Source organism: Rattus rattus, chromosome 3, assembly GCF_011064425.1.
Source record: "Rattus rattus isolate New Zealand chromosome 3, Rrattus_CSIRO_v1, whole genome shotgun sequence".
In the NCBI taxonomy this organism is placed as follows: Eukaryota; Metazoa; Chordata; class Mammalia; order Rodentia; family Muridae; genus Rattus; species Rattus rattus.
The window spans coordinates 203,640,615-203,663,583 of NC_046156.1; the positions used below are offsets into that span (position 1 = coordinate 203,640,615).

A 22,969-nucleotide genomic window follows, 5' to 3' on the forward strand; every position below is an offset into this window, starting at 1 on the left:
TACATACAACTTTACCAACTTGAGAAGGGGCCTACTAATATTCTTAAAGACACCTACAACGGAGCCCAGGGCCCAGGTGAAGGTGCAGCTCAAAGGCAGAACACTTGATCGCCTGGGGTCTCTGATTTATTTATTTATTTATTTATTTTTTTGGTTCTTTTTTTTTCAGAGCTGGGGACCGAACCCAGGGCCTTATGCTTCCTAGGCAAGCGCTCTACCACTGAGCTAAATCCCCAACCCCCTGGGGTCTCTGATTTAACCCCAACAACCCTTGGAGGTCTACCAAAGCACCAACAGAAATGAAAATCGATTTAACCAGCGCCTTCCAGCATAGTCAACAATCCTGGGCGCTAAAGAGAGGTTTCCCCAGATCATTTTCATAAAATAGACCATTGCTTACATTGGAAGCAGTGTCCCCTCCCCCCCCCCAACTTTGAAAAGGCAGGGCCCTTTGATCAGTCCTAGACTGATGAGGGCCACCACTCCACCATTAAAGTCAAATGGGTGGACCACAAAGCCAGGCAGAACAGACAAGTGGAGCTGTTAATGGGGCTGGGAGGTAAACAGGCCCAAGGGGGAAGCCGTTCAGGAAATGAATCTTAATTACTGTTATTTGCAAAGTCAAACCCAGTATTTCTCCAGTCATCTGATGGAAAGAATGTGCACTGGACAAGAAAGATGCCTTTGAAGACTGCACCTGCATCTTTCCTTTCAGAAACCCAGGGTGTTTGTTGTTGGTTTTCAGGGATGCCCCAGGAGCGAGCCAGAGTGGGTCACGATCACTGAGCCACAGTGCCTCCCTCTGCAGAGGGTCAGGGAGCACTAGACCTGCGCTCCCAGACATGGGCTGGTGAGGCGAAGGCAACAGACCACAAAGTACTGACAAAGCAGAGCTCCTGATCCGGTGGCGACAGGACAGGGCTGGACTAGAGATGGACTAGCCTGCTGGAGTAAGCTGGGAGAAGCCTGCGTGGCCGTGCGTATGAATGTGTGCCTAGAATGGCTGGTGTCCCCAGTAAGTAGAAGGTGGCCACCATGCACACGGCTGGCGCAGAACAAAAGCAGGAACTGCCTCACAGCAGGAGGCAGGGGCGCCTTAGCCCTTGACTCTCCCAGCATGGCTCCCAGGCTGGCCTCATGGGCACCCTGGGAATTTCTAGGTTCCATTCTAACCCACAGACTCTTAGCCGAAACCCGTACCTGGAGATGTTCCCACACTGAACACCAGAAACCAGCAATACCTGGGGCAGATTTAAATCCAATCTGTGATTAAATTACAGCACGTCACACGCCTGACAGCCAGTGTTCCCAGATATTTATTCACAGGGCCAGTTGGTAGTGGTGACCACAGCAGGCAAGTGTCCAGGGAGACCAACCATAACCCCTGGGTAACAGGGTGATCAGGACTGACTAGGGTTTAATCTTAGGAGTCTTTGATACAGAAATATGCTAACAGACACATCCTTGGGAAAGAAAAACACCACCCAGGGCTGACGCTGGCAGAGACCTTTGTTTCTCTGTCATATTCTAGCTTTATAGGTTCCTAACATTAAGCTTGAATTTTATACGTTTTCTTTCCTGGGGCTTGGTTAATTGTTTCGGTTTTGTTTGGTTGGTTGGTGTTTATTTCTTGTGGTACTGGGGATAAAATCCAAAGTTCTGCAAGCTAAAGGAAGCGCTCTACCACTGAGCAACATCCCTAGTCTGCCTAGATTTAATTTTTAATTAGATGAATATGCAAAATGTTAGTGAGGAATCAAAGGATAGAAATTTATAATCCAGAAAGAATATTAAAGTCAATTTAGTTTGTTACACTCCATATAAAATGGCTGTTTTATGTATAAAATATTTTTATTAGTATAAATTAAAGAACAACTTTAGCAAAGTCAACAACTATCAGAAGAAAAGTTCCTTAAAATGAGTTTTAATCCTAGCTTTGATAAAAGTAGTCCAATTCCCATCCTCTGCACTGTTGCAAACAGACACTGCTTTGCCCTGAGGAACATCCTGCTATCCGCCCTCCTGAAGAAGAATCACACTGGCTGGGGGACTGGCCACTGTTTTCAGAGGACTTCTCGGCAGGAAGCTGAAGCTTTGCTGCACTTCCCATCAACACGAGCAAGTTTGGTGTCTGCAAAGACACTTAAGGACCTGTAGTACACAATTCCACTGAGAGCAAACTGGAGCCATGCTGGACCCAATCCCGAAAGTATGGCCTCTCCATCCCCAACCTGTATTTCTCACTCCACTCCTTAGACCCCTAAGGCTTCGCACGCCACCCCAAGAGGACTATGGCTGAAACACAATTGAGATTGCCTCCTAACAGACAGGAACAGATTTCCCACGTTTCCAATGTCCAGGTATCTGAGGTCTGCTGACCCAGAAGGAGCTGCTCTATCCAGAGCTACTTAGGGGCGAGTAAAAGCAAGTTATTTATTTCCCTGACAGCACAACTTCAGACCAACCAAGCAAAGCCTCCTCTCCAATCCATCCTCCCTCTGCTCTTACACTCCAGGAAGAAATCACTACCAATTACCTCGAGCCCTGAGCCACAGTAACCACCCAGAGCCCTCTGGGTTACCCTGCCCACCTCATCCCCAGCGAGCACGCACTGGCCTGGGCCTTTCTCAAGGAAGCCACAACAAAGGAACGAGTCCAGCCTGTCTCTGTGGTTTCCCATGCAGCCGAACAATGCTCCTCGTCCCTTTCCTCTCTGCAACTATAAGGAGTGTTTTTGCAATGTAGCTCTCTTCTGGTCTGCTGACCTCACCAAACCTGAATAGCAACAGATCTTTCAACACACACACACACACACACACACACACACACACACACACACACACACACACACACACACAAAAGCGTGTGCGCAGAGACAGACAGTCAGTCAGTCAGACACGGACAGACACACACAGAGAAAGAAAGAGAGAGAGAGAGAGAGAGAGAGAGAAAAAGAGGGGGGGGAGGCAGGCTTAACTTTTTATTTCTTAATCCCATAAATTTTCCTTAAGCCTTCACCACCTGCTCCCAATTATATATGGGCAGATGGCAAGCAGAAAGAACACAGCACAAATGGGAAACTGGGAATTCTATGGTATTTAGCTTGCTTTTTTGTGAACAAATACACTTGGGATTTGGGAGAACAAATAATCATATTGCTAAAGTCATATCTGATCTTATCTCTAACTTTCTCACAGGACACAATACAAGCTACAAGCTTTGCAAAGAGAATAAAACTCGGTGAGAGTCGGTGCTCTGGTGAAACAAAACTAAAATGCACCCTCACACAGCAAATTCCTGAAACCTTCAAGCATCCAGAATGAATTGAAAGTCAACATGGTCAGAAATAGGTGAAGATCAGAACCACAGAAACTCTCTGCCCAGCCCCCACTATATTCGTGTGTGTGTGTGTGTGTGTGTGTGTGTGTGTGTGTGTGTGTGTGTGTGTGTGTGTGTGTATCAAAGTACCCTCCATTCTTGTTAGTTCATTCGTCCATTATCAAGCCCCACCTCACCCCACCCTCACCCCAACGCACTGTACCTGTTAAAGGGCTTTCACTTAATCTTAACAGGACTTATTCTGAATCACAATCACCACTTTCAGAACCCAAGTCACTGACAGATCAACTATTACAGAAACCACGTTAGGAATGACTAAAATCCTAATCTCTGACTCCAAAGTCCGTCTGGCTTCACGTCAGTTTTCCCTAAGAGATCTCTCGGATATCTAGATTATACTGTTTTGACTCTCTTAAGAGGGCCAGTGCAGACGCTTGCTCTGCAGACAGTCAATGTCATATGGTTGGTTCAGAAACACATTCTTAAAATGTCCTTAAGTGGGCTGGAGAGATGGCTCAGTGGTTAAGAGCACCGACTGCTCTTCCAAAGGTCCTGAGTTCAAATCCCAGCAACCACATGGTGGCTTACAACCATCTATAATAAGATCTGATGCCCTCTTCTGGTGTGTCTGAAGATAGCTACAATGTATATAATAAATACATAAACCTTAAAAAAAAATGTCCTTAAGTAATCGGAATTGCACTGTCAGGTTGGGTCCTCAGTTCTTGGTGCAGCTTCACTGAATGTCTCCCCAAAGGCATGTGTCATTCACCAGAGTATGGGCTGGGGAGAGGAAGTAGAACCTTTGAGTGGTAGGGGCCTAGTGGAAAGAATGTTATGGAATGGGGTGCTTTTGAAACACCTCTTTCATGTGTTTCTTTACTGTATGGTCACATGAGAGGAGCCATGTCCTTACTAGGTGTTCCTCCATGATGCCCCATGCCAGTGTGGGCCCAAAGCAAGTGAGCAAGTGATGGTGGACCAACCCTCTGTAACCAGGAGAGAAACCAATCCTCCCTCTTCTAAGTTACCTTGGGTATGTGTTAAAGTACTAGGAGACTGCCTACCACAGCCCACAACACAGATACACCCAAGTACTTCTCACGAATGAGAAGTATTACTTGAAAATGTTTTACCTGAATAGCTATTTTTATCCTAACAAAAATCAGAAATACGGTGGTTTTGAAAAACCAAGTCAGTGGAAGATACAGGAGAGAAGAAAGGGGAGCAATGTCAAGTCTGCTTATCCGTAAATAGAAAAGCTGGAAGACAGTCACAAGCAGCTCGCTCTCCTGAAGACCTAAGAGATGAGCTCAGTTCTCACACTTGACCCTGCACGGCTGGAGAGCCTCCTCTCACATAGAGGCTGCCCACTAAGAAAGGAAGGGTTTATGCCCCACAGCTGGAGGGTCCGGGGCGCCACAGCAGGAAGTCAGACTTGTCCACACTCATCCTGTAGTCAGTCTTTCCCACTTGCCTGGCACTGATCTCAGGGCTCTTGACAAGGAAGCTACAGGGCATCACAGCAGAGGCTCAGGTGCCCTGATGTCCTGAGATGTCCAGATACTGGACTCTCACTTCCTCAAACTCAACTCGTTGGTGGCACTTGCTCAGGGAGGTTACCTGGTGGTCTGCTCTCTGCTCTCTCTCCGATGCTAAAGGAAATCCACCAACACACACACACACACACACACACACACACACACACACACACACACACACACACACCCCAGGGTGGGGTGGGGGTGGGGGAGCGCACAGAGATGGCCTTCCTCTGAGGTCGGTCTGCTCTCAGGGAAACTGCAGCAGCTTCTTCACTCAAACATTTTCTCTGGGCCCCAAAAGGAAGAACAGACTATTCCTTTTAGTATTCTGCAAGCTGCCTCATTTCTCCTTTGCCAGGGGAGATGAGCGGTTTTTAACCTCTCAGAACAAATACCAAGCACCAGCAAAGACAACTGTCATTTTCACAGCATTTGCTGCCAAATCCTGGAACAGATGCTATGAGAGCTGGGAAGGCAGAGGCAGTCACTGTCACGGCCTCCACTGTGGCTTCAGGAAGCTTGGACTCTGGAAAACAAGATGCTCAGAGCCACAGCTGAGGGCAGGACCAGGCATGGAGGTAACACCAAAACCAACTTAGGAAACTGTCTGCCAAAATTACCAAAGTGGAAAGAACAGGAAAATCACACTTTCTCTCTATATGTACATGTTTGAAGGTACACGTGTGTCCTTGAGTGTGAAGATGTTATTCCTTGAATGGCATCCCCACCCCCACCTCTGCCATCCCCCACCCTCCCCCCTTCTGAGACAAGATCTCAGTGTCCTGAACTGGCCAAGTAGCACTGGGATTCCAAGCATGGGTCATCATGTCTGGCTTTTTTTTTTTTTTTTTTTTTTTTTTTTTTAATTTTGGTTTTTAGGGCTGGATTGGGTCTCATGCTTACAAAGCAAATACTTTATTGACTGCCCTTTTCTCTCCAGGCCCAGGACCACACTTTAAAAAAAAGAAAACAGGGTTGGGGATTTAGCTCAGTGGTAGAGCGCTTGCCTAGCAAGCACAAGGCTCTGGGTTCGGTCCTCAGCTCCGAAAAAAACAAACAAACAAACAAAAAAAAAAAAAAAAAAGAAAACAATAATTATTTTTTTAAAACCCAATCAAAATTTACTTTCCATTAAAGTTATTAGAGCCTGAAGGGAATTGTGCTTTGGGCGGGGAATTGTGCTTCTGATGACTGCCTGTCTCGGACCACTCTTACTGACGGACAGAATACCCCAGTCCCAACTCCCACAGTACACGTGTGATTGTTGTAAACATTGCTGTCTCTCAGGTTTCCATCAGGAGCTATGCAAGCCTGTGCCAAACCTCTCTGAACATTTACCCTGTTATTACTGAGATGGGTCAACCATCTCATAAGACCAGCCGCCAGTCCCCTAAGTACAGTCCCCAACTAGGTGACGGCATCCGGCAGCTTCACCATACCGAAGCCTCAAGTGAAGAACAATGTACACATTTAAAAAAAGTAGCCCAGACCTAAGAGTGTTCACCGCTCCTGCAGAGCACCTGAGTTTGGTCCCTGATGTCTGAAGGCTTACAGCTCCTGTAACGCAAGTTTCTCGAGATCTTACACCTCTTGCTTCCAAGGGCGCTTGCACTCATGTGCACAAACCCACAGGCAATAGCCAGCTGGTTTTCTGTTGCTTGGATCAAACCCCATAACCAGAAGCGACCTGGGGAAGCAGGGGCTTGTTTCTTCTTACAGCTCGCCTGTCACACTCCACCATTAAACAAAGACAGGGCAGCAACTAAGGGCAGAAGCCTGGAGGCAGGAGCCAAGGCAGAGTAAGCTACATGTTTACTGGCTTAAAACCCATCTCACTGGTTAGGCCTCCCACCCCAATCATTAATCAAGAGATGAGAAAATATCCCAAAGACGTACCCACAGGCCAATCTGAAGGAAGCCACACCTCAATTGAGATCCTCTTTCCCAGATGTCTAGGTTTGTGTCAAGTAGACAAAAACCGACTACTACACGCAAACACAGACCAACGGGCAGACAGACAGACAGACAGACACACACAGAGACAGAGAGAGAGAGACATGCACAGAGAGACAGACAGAGACAGAGACATGGAGAGACACACATACATAGAGACAGACAGACAGACACACATACACAGAGAGAGAGAGACATGCACAGAGAGACAGACAGAGACAGAGACATGGAGAGACACACATACATAGAGACAGACAGACAGACAGACACACAGAGAGACATGCATACCAGTAAAAATAATAAAAACTGGAGCATGGCGGCATATGCCATTAATCCTAGGTAAAAGCAGACAGATCTCTGTGACTTTAAGGCTAATGTCATCTCAACAGCAAGTTCTCAGGCTACACAGTAAGACTTTGGCTCAAAACAAACAAACAAACAAAAAACAGCAACAAGATACTATTCTTTTCAAAGTAAGAAAGCCGATCGATCGATCGATCGTTTGCAGCGGGTTAACCTCGTCAACACATAGAGGGAGGGAAAGCCACTGCAGCAATGGGACGAGACCTGAGCATCCAGACGCTGGATGACATGGGACACTGAGTGCACAAAAGTTCACTGTAAGGAGTACATGTAGGATTTACAGTGCTGTGAGTACTAAGAGAGGGCAAGCCTTAGTCCCTTATTTGGGCTTTTAATATTTTATCTAAAGGAATTTAGGTAAGAGATCTTCAGCACAGTCAAAAGTGACTTTTTCTGTCAAAAAAGACAACTCACAAAACAAAGTATTCGCAGCTCTGGCACCTCAGAAGGACATCCCTGGAATCCGAAATATGTGACGATCTCCGGAAACTCAGACCCAGGGGAAGGATCCAATCCGGCACTGCTCAAGACAAGGTAGGGGTGGCCAATAAGCTCATGAAAAGACGCTCACCATTCTGAGTCATCAGTGCTGTGCAGGGAACGACAGTGACAGGTTAGCGACACATAGGTTGTGAATGAATGGAGGCAGGGAAGTGCTTTTCACGGTGCTTAAAGGGAAAGGGGTGGGTCTTACCAGGTCGACCAATCTAAGACTCATATCTAGATAGCTAGGAAGACGTGAAATCTTCCATTTTAAAGCAAAAGCAGCTAAAATATAAGTTCTCCAGTGTTAGTTCTCCCTCCTTAGGATCGGCTGTCTATACAATGTGCAGCCCAGTAGCCAACCCCTGATGGTCTGAGCATGCTCACAACAGACTGGCATTCTCTGCAGTGTTGTCTAGCCAGACTGCAGCCAGGCTGCTTTAAGGTCACTCTTCTGGCCGTGCTTAGTGCCTGCTCTGAGCCACTAGGCAGGGAATAGGCAATCGGGGCAGCAGTCATTAAAACAGAGGCCATGGAGGAATGCTGCTTACTGGCTTATCTCAGGACTTGCACAGGACAACCCAGGACCACCTCCCCACACAGCGGCTGGACTGGAGAGAGAGAGAACACCCCCACTCTGCACTGGTGAGCCAGCTCCCTTGCCCTCATTATCTCCCTGGGCCAAGGCCCATGTGGGCCAGCTACGAGATGAAGTAAGAGAGGAGAGAAGACGATTAAGAAAAACTGGAGGATCAGAGTCAAGAGTCCAGGGGCCCCATAAAAGGCCAGCTCAGGACTGCAACATGGTCTAGCAGCTCTGGCAATCCTGCCTTGACAACATGGAGCTTTCTGCTTCACTATCCACCCGTCTTCCCCTCTCCTGAGTCTTTATTTCTGTACTCCCTAGGTTTCAATTCTTTATTCTACTCTGGGAAGTCACCCAGGGAACCAGCCCATGGTACAACACTTCCGGTACCCACACTCCTGTTATAAAGTCATTCGTCGTGAGCTTAGAATAGTCCAGCACAGCCGCTCATCCCAGCGCAGGGCTTCTAGTAAGAAGACAATTAAAGCCAAAGGAAGATACCAGTTCCAGTTCATACCACTGGGGTGCCCTACCTATTCACCGGCACACAGCTTCCTGTAGAAGTTAAGTTAGAGCCCTAGGACACTGGTAGCGAGGCATGAGAAACAGCAACCTCTCTCCAGCTTGATGGTTCCCAAAGGGTTAAATTTAATGAGTCAGCATTTCTGCTCCTAAATATGGACTTGAAAGAAATAAGCGCACATTTGTACAAAAACTTGTAGGAAAAATATTGAAAACAGCATTATTTACAACAATCAAGACGCAGCCAGTTGTGGTGGCACACGTGTCACCCCAGCAGATTAGAGGCGGAAGCATACAAGACTTGCAATCTATGTAGCACATTCTGGCATCAACTTTGAGGTTTACTCCCCTGCTCTGTAAGTAGAAAGCTGCAGGCCAGCGTGAACTACAGAATGAAACCCAGCCTCAAACAGTAAGCAACAGTGGAAATAAATGGAAAGATCTCCAAATGACAGATGGACAGACACGGTATTCTTCATAGAAAGAAATGAGGGAATGCAGACAGCAACACAAACCCTGAAAACACAATGTGAGACAGCACTGACAAAGTCCACATGTGAGATGGTCGCTGTCTTAGTCGGGGGTTTCTATCCCTGCACAAACATCATGACCAAGGAGCAAGTTGGGGAGGAAAGGATTTATTCAGCTTACACTTCCACATTGCTGTTCATCCCCAAAGGAAGTCAGGACTGAAACTCAAGCAGGTCAGGAAGCAGGAGCTGATGCAGAGCCCATGGAGGGATGTTACTTACTGGCTTGCTTCCCCTGGCTTGCTCAGCTTGCTCTCTTATAGAACCCAGGACCACCAGCCCAGGGATGGCACCACCCACAATGGGCTGGGTCTTCCCTCCTTGATCACTAATTGAGAAAATGCCTTATAGCTGGGTCTCATGGAGGCATTTCCTCAAGGGAGGCTCCTTTCTCTGTGATAACTCCAGCTTGTGTCAAGTTAACACACAAAACCAGCCAGTACAGTCCCCTTCACACAAAAGGGACAGAGAACAGAGGAAGCTATAAAGACAGCAGGTGGCTTAATGGCTGCCAGGACTGAGTGGGCTGGGAGGGAACTAAGTAACTTAGTAACTAAGATGTAGAAGTTCAGAGTATGGTGATGACTGCAGGGCTCCACTGTTCCAAAGCAAAAACATTGAACATGATATATAAACACCATCTCAACATAACTTCTTAATGGGCACTTTCTAAATTAATTGTGTTTATTATGTTTTATTTTTATTAACTAAGTTGTTGCATAATTTATAATTTATATATTGTTTTATATTATGCCAGGGGCCATGTACTTGTGTAGAGGTAACAAGGACCCTTTTGAAAGTCAGTTCTCTCCTCTACCAGTGGGATCTGAGGATCGAGTTGTCTGGTTGGCAGCTCTTTCTTGCCTACTGAGCAACCTTCACAGGCTCCCAGCAAAGCGTCTTAAAAATTATGATAACTTTTAATTGAGCATGGTGGTGTATTCATATCCAAGCACCTGGGACAGGGAGGGAGGAGGATCACAAGTTCAAAGTTATCAACAACTACACTGTCCAGTTAACTCAAGGTCAGCCTAGGCTCTGAGATCAGTTTCTCAAGAAACAAATGTTGGGAGTTGGAGTTTCATGAAGGTATTAACGTAGGCTTGAGCAGGAAGGCTAAACTAGGCAAGAGAAGCATTCAGAAGGACAGACAACGCTGAGACCATGACGGCAGGCTTTTCAAACAAGTCTAGCAGAAAGTCAGTCATAATTTGGGTGGGGTATAAGCTCCTGGGCCTGGAGTGACGGCTCAGCAAGAACATTACTCGTTACTCTTGCCAAGGATCTGGGTTCGATTCCCAGTACCCATCTGGTGGCTCATAGTTGCCTACAACTCCAGTTCCAGGGGATCTGATACCTTCTTCTGACCCCCAAGCATATCAGACATGCACAGGCATACACAAGCAAAACACATATAAAAATTATTAAAGTTTACATTTTTCATTAAATATTTATTACTTTTGTGCATGTTTGTCTGTGTCGTCTATGGCAATGTATATGCACATATGTGCAGTTCTCCAGGAAGCCAAAGAGCGTCCAGTGCCCCACAGCTGGAGTTACAGTTGGTTCTGAGCTGCCTAACCTGAATGTTGGTAACCAGAACTGAACTCTGGTCCTCTGGAAGACCAAAAAGCAGTCTTAACCACTGAGTCACCTCTCTAGCCACCTCTGTCACCACATCTTTAAAAATTAAAACCTAATCTATTGTCATCCTTTTAGGATTAAAAAATATTTTTTACACTTTCAAACAATGGTTGTTTCCAAAAAACATTTGGTTTGGGGCCAGCAAAATGGATCAGCAGAGAAAAAAATGTGTGTTCTGCAAGCCTGCTGACCTGCATTCCAGGTCCCCAAATCCACAGTAGAAAGCAAGAACTCACTCCGAAAAGCTGTTTTCCTACCTGCACATGTGTACCCTAGCATGTACTCTCACACACAGGGTCCACTCTCGCGCTCGCAAACACACGCAAACACACACACACACACACACACACACACACACACACACACACACACCCATCAACAATTCAATAACAAAAGCTTAAGTGATTTTGGTTGGATATTTCTGCTCAAGAGTGACGTGGAAGTCGGGCGTTTGTCCAACTGCACTTTAAGAAGGAGAGTTTCTCAGCACCTGTTAGTTTAAGCAGGAACAAAGTGCCCCCCAAGGCAAACTCCTAACACTTTGGGGGCTGAAAGTGCTTCATGTTCCTGAAGCCCCTGAAGTCATAAGCCTGCTGTAAAATGCTTTATAAAGTTTACATAAAGTGTTTTATGTGCTTTATGGGTCTTTCAACATTTAGTTTTCTTCAGAGCACACGGCTGAAGTGGCTCCGTCCTAGCGCTGGAGCTCCCAAGCCTGTTTTTTTAATCCTACACCAAAACAACCCAGGGAATACTTGTTAATAATCCACAGCCCGGCTGGAATCCAGACAAGGAGACCTGATAGCTTAGTTATCATCTTAACACCCACTGCGATGGGGGTACACTCCTTTTTTGTAGTTCTATTTGCACCTCGGAACCTCAGAAAAACCCTCATTTACATATGTAAATTGTGGGCGCGAAGATAAGAACCAGCACTCAGTCAGACCAGCTGTGCACCCAGACATCTGCCTCTCTGTCCTAAACAAAAGTGGGTTAACCCTGTATGGCTACACCCACTTTCTCAGTGCCTCATGCACCACCACCTCCTGCACTCAGACTCTCCAAGGCCAGGGGTAGCAATATCAGTATCAAAAGCAGTCCCGAGAAATGCAATTATAGAAGATGCCAAATTTTACTCATGTGGCTTTGCTGAGACAGGATTTGAAAATTTTAAAAAACAACCAATGCATGTTCAAGATGAACCTAGAGAGCATAGCAAATTGTCAAATGACGACCTAAGGTCCAGACATGACCACCTGCCCTCCGACCTCCTGTGCTGATCCTCTGTAGTGACCACTGCTGCCAGACACCTCCCGGAAATGTTTGAGCTTGCACAAACATGTACTAGAAATAAACACATGACAACCACAAACATATGGACCCATCATGGTCTGTTCTCTCACTCCCTTCCCCCAAAGGAGGAAAGGAATCTTACTTAACACTGTACTTATCCATCTCTTCCTCTCTACACACCAAAATTCACCTCAGTTTTTCAAGTGTGTGAAAACCCTGAGTGTACACCTTAGCCATATTTATGCTTCAGTGCATCAGCATTAAGGGCAGTCACGAGCTCTTTAGGGTGTACCTGTAACCCTAAACTCTATACTTACTCAACGCAGGACAGGCTCCTCCTTTTGCTTCCTGCCCCACGACTTTTAGAATCCTTCTTTCTGTTGTTCTGTGCTTTAACTACTTCAGGTACTTCGTTTGAATGGAGTCAGACTTGTTCTTTTACATCTTTCTTGTGTTGAACATGCTGTCCTTCAGGTTTAGCAAGCTACCCCTAAAGCACGACCTTGTGTCCTTACACACATAAGCAAGTCAAGGTTTGAGTCCGCCTTGCTTACTTTTGCCCTTTAAGCTTACAGCTGCACAGGACTAGAACAGGGCAAGACTGGTCTACAGAGCTGAGCTGTAGGAAGAGATCAATAAGCCCAAAGGCCTGGACCCTTTACCTGAGCAGTACCATGTTCCCCGGGCCAGGAGGAAAGGTAAGAGCCAATAGCCCACAAGAACCAAGTCATCAGGCATTCTAAACAGCAGCTAGGCACAGGCCTCCTCCATGACAAAGAGCTGCACAGAATGGAGAGGTGGCTCTGAGATTTAGAGTTCTTGAGGCTCTTATAGGGGATCAAGGTTCAATTCCCAGAACCTAGCTGGGCGCTTACAACTCCAGTTCCAGGGGATCCAAAACTCTCTTTTGATCTCTAGGACATGTACCTGATGCATAGACAGGCAGAACAATTATACACATAAAATAGTTTTGGAAGGAACTAAGACAGACAGACCTGAATCAGCCAAAAAGCCTGCACCCTTCCCCCAGCAAGGTCCTGACTGATGAAGCTCCTGTCTGGTGTCTCAATTCACAAAATGACCTCATGGCCTACCTTCAATGTCTCTTATCAGTACCTCGCAGGCTATCTACAGTCCATCATGTTGTGTATTGTACAGATACCACACGCTACAAATCTCAAGAGGGGGTCGGGGGTGTACATATGGAGGACTGTCCTTGAGACCAGTTAGGACCTTGGTCTTTCAGCCTCTGTGGGGGTGCTCTGTGGGGTTCTGCTGTTGGCTGGGACACCTGGCTAGCTGGAACTCACTGGGTAGGACCCAGCTGTGTGAACTTGTAGAAACCTTCCTCTTTCTGACTCTGCCTCCTGAGGATTGAGATTATAGGACTGAACAACTGTACCTACCTTAGAATACACATACATACACACACACACACACACACACACACACACACACACACACACACACTTTTTTTTTTAACATGAGGAGCTCTAGATTTTGTATGCAAGTTGCTAATTTTCTTTCTCCCAAACACTTCGAAAAGAAAAAGAAAAGAGGCAGGAGATTGGAAGAACGGTGAGTGGGAGAGAAAGACTTTTTTTTTCCACGTGGGAGCATGCTACAGCCACACAGGAAGGACTGAGGAAGAGCAGTGCGCACTTCAAGAAATCCACTCTCTGCCACATCACCCCTGGGGTAAGAATGGTTTGAGACTGGATCGCTTGCTTGCAAGAAACTTCCAAGGGCAGCAGCTCTTCCCCACCCTCCACCCCATCACCATAAGGAAATAATTTACTGCCTCCTGCTTTTCAAAGCCTCCAGCCAGAAGCCGCTGCTGGGCAAAATGATTTGCATAAAGTCCCTCATTGGTCAGCCAGCGCTGCTGAAGTGGCCTAATTTCTCTTACTCAGCAATCTGCCACATTCCCAAAGTACATCTCACAGTACACAAGTATTTTTAAAGACTGTTTTCTGTGAAATCTTGTGATCCACATGCAGTGTAGAATTTTGAGGAACAATAACAAGATAAGGAATTTCTTAGGAGTTTAAAAGGCAGTGTAAGAGGACAAAAAGTCTAATCCACAATTATTACAGAAAAATACAGCACAGGAAAAAAAAGGCCAATTCAAGATTTAAACCACAAGACTAAGTTTAAGATTGGTAGCCATGAACTTTGCTGCGTTGCTTTGAAAAGAGCCCGATACCCAGGACTGGTTCTCAAGATGTACTGTGTACTTAATGCTGGACACTGGTGCAGTGCAAGCAGGAAGTGTCCTTACAGCAAGCCACCGCTGGGCAATGCTGTCCTTGAAAGAGACCCTGCTGGGAACCCATTTGCCCCTTAGTTCCTGGAGAAGGGCTACTGCCTTCCTGGCTCCAGAAGACCTGTGGCCTCCCAGACTCCCCCGTGAACAGTGCTAAGCATCCCAGCACCTGGAGGTTCAGGCAGCCTCCCACCAGGACCTGGGCAGTAATGGGTTTCTGAGTAGCCTCTCGGCCCAGAGCACACTCCTCGTTGGTGTGTGCCCACATTGTCTGTGGGTGAGGTGGATACTGAAAGTATTCAGACAGCAGGACAAATGGCCAAACGGGAAGCTGCTGTGACGTAAGAGTTGGAGACTATGAAGGAAAACTCCTGGAAAGAAGCTCTGTTTGCAGAGACTGTTTACAACTGCAGTGATGGATGGAGAGGCTGCAAGCTCACGGTCCAGAGGCCCAGTTACTTCATCCTGGGTAATTTTAGCTACCAGCAGCCATTGCTCGCCCACTTCGGTGTCCGATCTGAACTACATCCAGTGAATGACGATAATTTAGCAGAGCCCCAGTGTCCACACCTAAAAGCTAAAAATGTCATCAGATAACATCTGAGGTCTAAAGAAAGCTCCCCCATCTCGCTGGAGCCCCCTTCCTGATTTATGACTTTCTGCTATGAAACTATGAAGCTGCTCCCGGGCCGCAATGAGGTCCGTGTAGTATCTAAGTCACTCTCCTGTTGCTGTGAGGAGACATTATGAGCAAGGTTCCCTTTAAAGAAGGTGTCTAACTGGGGGCTTGCTTACACTCTCAGAGGGCTAGTCCACTGTGACGATGGTAGGGAACCTGGTGGCAGGCACACTAGCTAGCATGGCACTGAAGCTGTAGTTGAGCGCTCACAGGATGCTCATGCTTCAGGCAGGGAGGGAAGGACTGCATTGACATAGACATTGGAAATCTCAAAGCCCACCCCAGTGACACACCTCCTCCAATAAGGTCATACCGCTTCCAACAAGGCCACACCTCCTAATCCTTCCCAAACAATTCCACTAAGCTGAAACCAAGTGTTCAAACATATGAATCTGGAGATGGGAGGGAGATTCTCATTCAAACCACCCCATGGGGTAACCTACATCCCGGGGCCATGGTCACTCAGAATGACTGCAGAATAAACTCTCTTATTCTCCTTAAAATGAAAGCTTGTGTTTTTACATTGACATCTACCATGCCACCCCTTATGACTCTATTACATGGTTAGGACCACGTCCCTTCTGCAGGACACAGCCAAGGTTTTCAGTCCTGGGCAGCTAGCAGAAAGAAGGATTGAGCCAGAGGTTACTGGCAATGAAGAAACGCTGACTCCAGACTGAAACAGCCCCTCTGGAGCTGTTTGCTTAGGACAGTTAAAGAAAGCAGCACAAGACGGGTCAGAGGGCCAGAGCCTTACAGCACCAACTTTCTGGGAGTAGCTCCAAAGGAGCCTGCTAGAGCAACCCCAGACCTCCCAGATGAACAGAAGTGTGACTTGAGAGCATCCCTAAGAAGCTGAATGTCTGGGGCTCCCTGCCTAGTCAGACCTCACATCTCCACAGAAGAAAGCTGCAAGTCCAGAGCCTCTAGGCTTTTCACCCCACACTTACTTTGAAAGTTCACCAAGTCCCAACAGGGTTTATGAGTTAGGGGTTATTAGAGCGCAACAGGAAGTTCAGTTTTCTCTCTGAGATGCCAGACACCAGCTGTACAATCATACTCAGGATGTACACAATTCTTTTTTTTTTTTTTTTTTCCGGAGCTGGGGACCGAACCCAGGGCCTTGCGCTCGCTAGGCAAGCGCTCTACCGCTGAGCTAAATCCCCAACCCCAAGATGTACACAATTCAAATGGTGTTGAATCACACCAGAGCGGACCTGGGCACTAGCCCCCACCCAATGGCAGATGCCCCTCCTCCCCCAACTCCACAGCAGCCCACGGCTGTAACTCCCAACACCTACCTCTACAAGCACACTGTCTTTTTCAAAGTGAAGTGACAAATTTACCATAGTCTTAGGTGTTCTTAGCAACCTTCGATCTGTAAAATGGTGATTTAACACTATGTTCACCAGGTTCCTTTTTAAAATGAGTATATTTTAAAACAGATGTGTAGAGATGTATTTTTCCTGCATGTATATCTGTGTACCACTTGGGAACTGAGGCTGCACGTGACTGTGAGCCACCATGTGGGTCCTCAGAACTGAAACCAGGTCCTGTGGGAAGCAGACAGCGCTTCCAACTGCTGAGCCGTCATTGACCTCACGCTTTCTGTGCTAATGAGAAGGTGCCAAGTGTTGGGCCTGTATGGATTGTTCCCAGGAGGCTGTGGCTTTCCTCGCAGCGATCCTTGTATGAGTGCACAGTGCACTGTGCACCTTGTCTGATGCACTGTCCCAGGGCTCTAAGTCTGGAGTAAGAGATACTACTTATGACCTTTTATAATACTGTCCGACAGTGAAATAATGTTCATTTTATTAAGTCAATGTGTGTGTGTGTGTGTGTGTATGTGCCTGTGTGTGTGTATGTGTGTGTGTGCGCGTGCGTATGTGCGTGTGTGCCTGTGTGTGTGTGTGTGTGTGCGTATGTGCGTATGTGCCTGTGTGTGTGTGTGCGTATGTGCCTCTGTGTGTGTGTGTGTGTGTGTGTGTGTGTGTGTGTGTGTGTGTGTGTGCATGTGGGTAGTATGTGCGTGCATGTGGGTGGAGGCTGAAAGCTGATGTCTTATCCGCCATGATCACCTCTCACTTTATTCACTGAGGCAGGCGGGGTCTCTCAATTACACCCAAAGCCCTAACTGGCTAATCCAGTGCGCCAGCTTCCCTGTGCATCTCTGTCTCTGCCTTCAAGGCTGGGCTACGGATCGCTACCATGCCCACCCAGCTCTCTATAAAGTTCTGGGAATCAGAACTTTAGCACTCACATGGTGTGCAAGTGTTTCCTCCCCTTCCTAAGGGTTTACTTTTTAAGAATTCTTACTATGTAAAAATACTTAATCTTATGAGATGAAACTGTAACAGGATGGAGTACAGTCTGATTTATTGTAATCTAGAATGAAAAACAACACAAAGTACAGGCAGGGTTTGCTCTTAAGCCCTGAACCATGTCTCCAGTCACCTGAGCACTGTTTCAAAATTAATTTCCATGTAACATTACTTTATCGTTTTAAGAGTCAGGCAGGTAGGCTAACATGCAGCTCGGTAGAAGAGAGCTTGCTTCAGGATGGTATAAAGCTGTGTGCCTTGGTAGTTATCCCGGCATGGAAAATATCCCCCAGAGGCTGTTTTTACTAAAAGTCACTGACCCCTCACTTAGGCCTGTAGATAGATGCCCAATGGGTGACTGAAAGCAGGGTAAGAGCTTACTATGCCTCCCACATTTTATACCTGCCTCGCTTTGCACCTTAAAGTCTGCACACTATCTGGGGGTAGATGTGTGGATCACTTGGAATATTCCTCTACAGATGGAAGGAACTTCTCCCTCTTCAAGACTAAACCAATCAATACATGACTAACTAAGGTGTTTTCAGGATCTGCAGGGACATCACAGACAAGAGATTGCTAACTGCCTACTTTACAATGCCTTGTTCCAGACCAGCAGAATCTGCCCTCATGCAGTCACCTTGGATTCCAGGAGCACAGGTCTAAACAGACAAGTCTCCAGAGATGGGAACTGAATTTACCTGTAGACAGCAACCAGCACTCAGCCAGTCGGCACTAAACTCCTACTGCTGTACTGAAGCAAACTACAACCAGAGCAAGAGGGCTTGACTGTGCCAGCTCCTCCCAGGCTCTCCTGCTTCTTCCCCACAGGACCCTAGAGCTCTGTATTAGTTTCTCAAAGGCAGGAAGGTAGGGCTGGATCCCAGCATCCTTCCCAGGGTGGCTCTCTCAGTAGACTGCTTTCCTCTAGCATTCATTTCTTTTGCTGCTTTTGTTTCTGGGTGAGTGGCTGGACTTGGTCTACCAGTGAGAGGGTTCACAATCAGTCACATACGAGCCATCAAACAAGGTTTGAGCCTGAGAGTGGGAAAATTCAGCTCTTGCTTCTGGCTGCCTGGGAAGGAATTGTCTGGTTCTTCTTAAGCATCTTACTCAAGCTGCTTGCAGGAATAAAACCAAGACCTAAAGAAAGCAACTTTTAAATCCATATTTAGGACCAATTTATGAGACCGGGCTTCAATCATTAGACCCTGGCCCCTGACCGACAACCTAAAGCTCACTGTACCAATCACTCGCATGCGCCATCTTGGAATCCACACAGTGGAAGAAAAGCAAAACTAGCAGGTCGTTCTCCAACTTACACACATGAACACATGCATATGCACACATGTACATGCACACATGTATATATAAACATGAAGAATTCATAGCTCTAAGCTCCAAGAATATGAATTTTTAGAGTAAATGTTGCTGGGGCCTCCTTAGAAACAGGGACTCCACCTTATTTTGTATACAGCCTCCATGGCTACGTTCTAAGAACAGCTGAATTACCAGAAATGGCTTCTGGCCCCAGGTGTCTCAGATGAGCCTAGACCAAAATATCAATATGCTGTCCTTTGTGTCACTGGTTAACTCTCAGCTGGGGGCTCTTCCAACATGCCCATGCCCCTCAAGGAAGCCACCCAGGATAAAGAAAGCCATGTGAAATATCACGTGTGAGGTACCCAGTGTATGTGTGAACTTGATTGGACACCCCTCACCCCTCCTAGTCTGTGATTTTCTGTCTTTTTTTTTTTTTTTTTCTTTTCTTTTTTTTCGGAGCTGGGTACCGAACCCAGGGCCTTGTGCTTGCTAAGGCAAGAGCTCTACCACTGAGCTAAATCCCCAACCCCGTGATTTTCTGTCTTAGAAGGTAGTTCTGTCCATCCCATCCTTCCCCCCACCCCCACCCCCACCCCACTGACATGCTTTGGATCCCAAGACCAGTGGTCTCCCTAATATATATGCTTTTTGAATAAAGATACTTTTGCTGGCTCAGACTTGATTTTCATAGTAGATTATTTCCAAATTCTCAAATCATACAATGTATTGATCTATATCCTCACACAGAGGTAAAGACTAACAGTGTAGGTCAAAAGCAAAATCTGACTATGTGATGTCTGTAAGGGCCACACAATAATAAAGAGAATGAGACGCATGTCAAGGGAATGGTGTGGCCATAAATACCAAACGAAAGCTTCAAGACAGAGGATTACCAGAGACAAAAGGGTCAGTTCAGCCAGGTGGTGGTGGCTCACGCCTTTAATCCTACTACAGAGACAGAAGCAAGTGGATCTCTGTGTTGGAGGCCAGCCTGGTCTACAGAATGAGCTCCAAGACAGCCAAGACTAAATAAAGAAACCCTATCTTGAGAAAACCAAAAAACACAAACAAAACAACAACAAAGAGATCAATTTATTAAAGGGATATAGTTCTGAATGTGCACACGTCTAATGAAGCTTCAAAAAAAATTAAGAAAAAAAAGAATGATAGAAAGACTCATATTTGGATATTTTAACACCATTTTCCCAATAATTAATAGAACTAGACAAAAAAGGAAAATGAAAAGCAAAACAAAATTCTAGAAAGATGGAAATTTGAGCAACATTATCCACAAAGGAGAACACTGAATGACTATATAACGTATGTTTTCAAGAGAACATACAACATTCACCAACCTATGTCCCATTCCCGGTCATGAGATTACAAATTTAAGGGAAATACTGAAGGAGTTATGGGTAAGGCTACGTGGCATCTGCCTAAAATGCATTAAAGTCCTGGATTAGATCCAATGGTAACACACACACACGCACGCACACACACACACGCACACACACATAAAAAGAATACACAGATACAGAATATATTCTATAAGCATCATGCGATTAATTAAAAATCAGTAGCAAAAATGCCCCTGGAAAATTTCCAAATAACCAGAAATTAAAAATACATTCTCTAAATAACCAGGAGTTCAAAGAAGAAATTATGAAAGAATTTAGAAAAATACTTCGCACTGAATGATAATGAAAATACAGTTTTATCAAACGGAGTGCACTGATACAGTCTGAAATGCTTATTTGAGAAAATAATAGCCTCAGCCCCCACCTTACAAAGTCAAGAGGCAAATTAGGCTGAAGGTGAGAACAAGAACTAGCAACGTGGTAGTTAGGAAAGGAGCGTGAACGGCTGCAGCAGGCGTGGCAGTGCACACCTGCAATGCTGCCTCCTGGGAGGCTAACACGAAAGAATTGAGTCTCAGATAGGGCGGCAAGGCCTTATCTCAAAATTGAAGAAAAAAAACGGGAAATGAAAGCTGACAACGAAAAGCAGAAAAGCCTCATCTTCCACAAGAGTAATAAAGCCAGGGCCAGGCAGGTGACCCAGAGACCCTAATATCGGGAGACAGAGGCGGACACCTCACTTAAACATTCAGGGCCAGCCCAACAAACGAAGGGGCCTGCCACAGAAGAGCGGGGCCTGCCACAGAAGGCCACAGAAGGGCAGGGGCCAGCCACAGAAGGCCACAGAAGGGCAGGGGCCAGCCACAGAAGGGCAGGGGCCTGCCACAGAAGGCCACAGAAGGGCAGGGGCCAGCCACAGAAGGGCAGGGGCCTGCCACAGAAGGGCGGGGCCTGCCACAGAAGGCCACAGAAGGGCGGGGCCTGCCACAGAAGGGCGGGGCCTGCCGCAGAAGGGCAGCCTGAGTTTTGGAAGAACTGATTCCTGCGACCTGTCCTCTGACCCCACACACGCACCTTCATAGAGGTGCCCCACACACATGCATAAATAAATGTTAAAAATAATTAAACTCCTTCATTTTGAAGGCTTTGAGAACTTTGGGTTATCGTATCAATAAATCTACTAATTTTATGTTTCTAGACCAACCCGAGGTATATAGAGCAAAAAGAGAGAGAAAAAAAAAGCCTGTCTCAAATAAACAAGGACAAGGACTATAATGGTTAATGGTGGAAGACTTGTCTCGCATATGCAGGGCCCTGGGTTTCATCTCCAGCACCGGGATGGTGATGGTGGTGGTGGTGATGGGGATGGGGATGGGGGTGGGGATGATGGTGGTGGTGGTGGTAATGGAGATGGTGATGGGGATGGGGGGTGGGAATAGGGGTTGGGGTGGGGATGGGGATGGTGGTGGTGGTGGTGATGGAGATGGTGATGGGGGTGGGGGGTGGGAATAGGGGTGGAGGTGGGGATGGTGGTGGTGGTGGTGGTGGTGATGGTGGCAGTAAATAAAACCAATAAATGCCCTAGCTGGATTAATAAAGCCGAGAAGGGACATAAATGAGCAGTATGAAGAATGATATCAGAGACATCACTATACATATGTATCAAGCAACCTAACATTTAGAATCACAAACTAATAGAAAAGATTCTTTCTGTTAATGAAAAAGGTGGGTGGAGCACTTGTCTTTGTGTGCAGGCACAGAGGCCTGTCAGATCTCCCTGGAGCGCCCATAAGGCAGCTGACGCAGTGCTGGGAGCCGAGCTCAGGACCTTTGGAGAGTAAGTGCTCTTTGCTGCAGACCCACCGCCCCAGACCCTAGTGTAGGGCAACTACTCAGAAAGAAGACAGGAGAAAGATCAGCGGCCTTTGCTCTTAGGCAGGGTGATACTCTGCACTTCCCACCTCCCTGTCTTCACCACTCAGTACCTGCTTCCTGTGGTGCCTCGCCCCCACAAGCCACTGTGTGCTAGCATCCCATCCCAACATGCTCCTGGCTTGTGTCCTCTACATTGCAGACCCCACTTGTGCCTCCATGGTCAATTCTGTTTCCCGGTGAGGAAGAGTCTGTCAGATTATGCTGCATGCCCCAAACTCTGCTCTAGAACCCTGACAGTGACTATGTAGATGGCAACAAATGTCCAAAAGAACTAGATGTTTATGTTATGGGAATGGGGAAGCAACATGCATGCGGAGGATACCCTGTGGAGTCAGTTCTCTCCTCCAACCAAACAGGCACCAGGAAATGATCTCAGGTCACCTGGCTTGGCTGCCAGCACCTTTACCAGGTGAGCCTTCCTTCCTTCCTTCCTGCCTCCCTGCCTGCCTGCCTGCCTGCCTCCCTCCCTCCCTACCTGCCTGCCTGCCTGCCTGCCTGTCTGCCTTCCTTTAATTTTTTAGATAAAATACTCTTGGGCAAGGTTGAGACAAAGCAAACAGTGTGGCCCTACTTATGGGAAACACGTTCTGAGTATGTAGATACTGCACACAACTGCAGGGCCACATGGAGTCCCTCCTGCCCACTCACGTAGACCAATTTACTCTTCATGTTCCTATCAGTAGATCCCCTACTCCGATACCCTACACCACCCTCCTCTTCTTCCCCAGAGAGCGGGGCCCCAAAGCTGAGGTATATCACCCTCCAGGAGCTGCGGTAGCAGGGACGTCACCCTAAGGCCAGGCACTGATGCACAAGGTGTGGCTGAGTGGATA

The 22,969-nt window shown here is 46.8% G+C and overlaps 1 protein-coding gene across 1 annotated transcript in view; it reads right to left on the minus strand.

Annotated features, from left to right (window-relative positions):
• The window catches only part of Serinc5 (serine incorporator 5), an 89,631-nt gene extending 67,207 nt beyond the window's left edge, over positions 1-22,424 (minus strand). Inside the window, exon 1 of the mRNA XM_032899033.1 lies at positions 22,187-22,424. Within this exon, the coding sequence (XP_032754924.1) occupies positions 22,187-22,246 (60 nt within the window). The 5' untranslated portion in view covers positions 22,247-22,424. The remainder of the gene's footprint in view (positions 1-22,186) is intronic.
• Between the last annotated feature and the right edge of the window lie 545 nt (positions 22,425-22,969).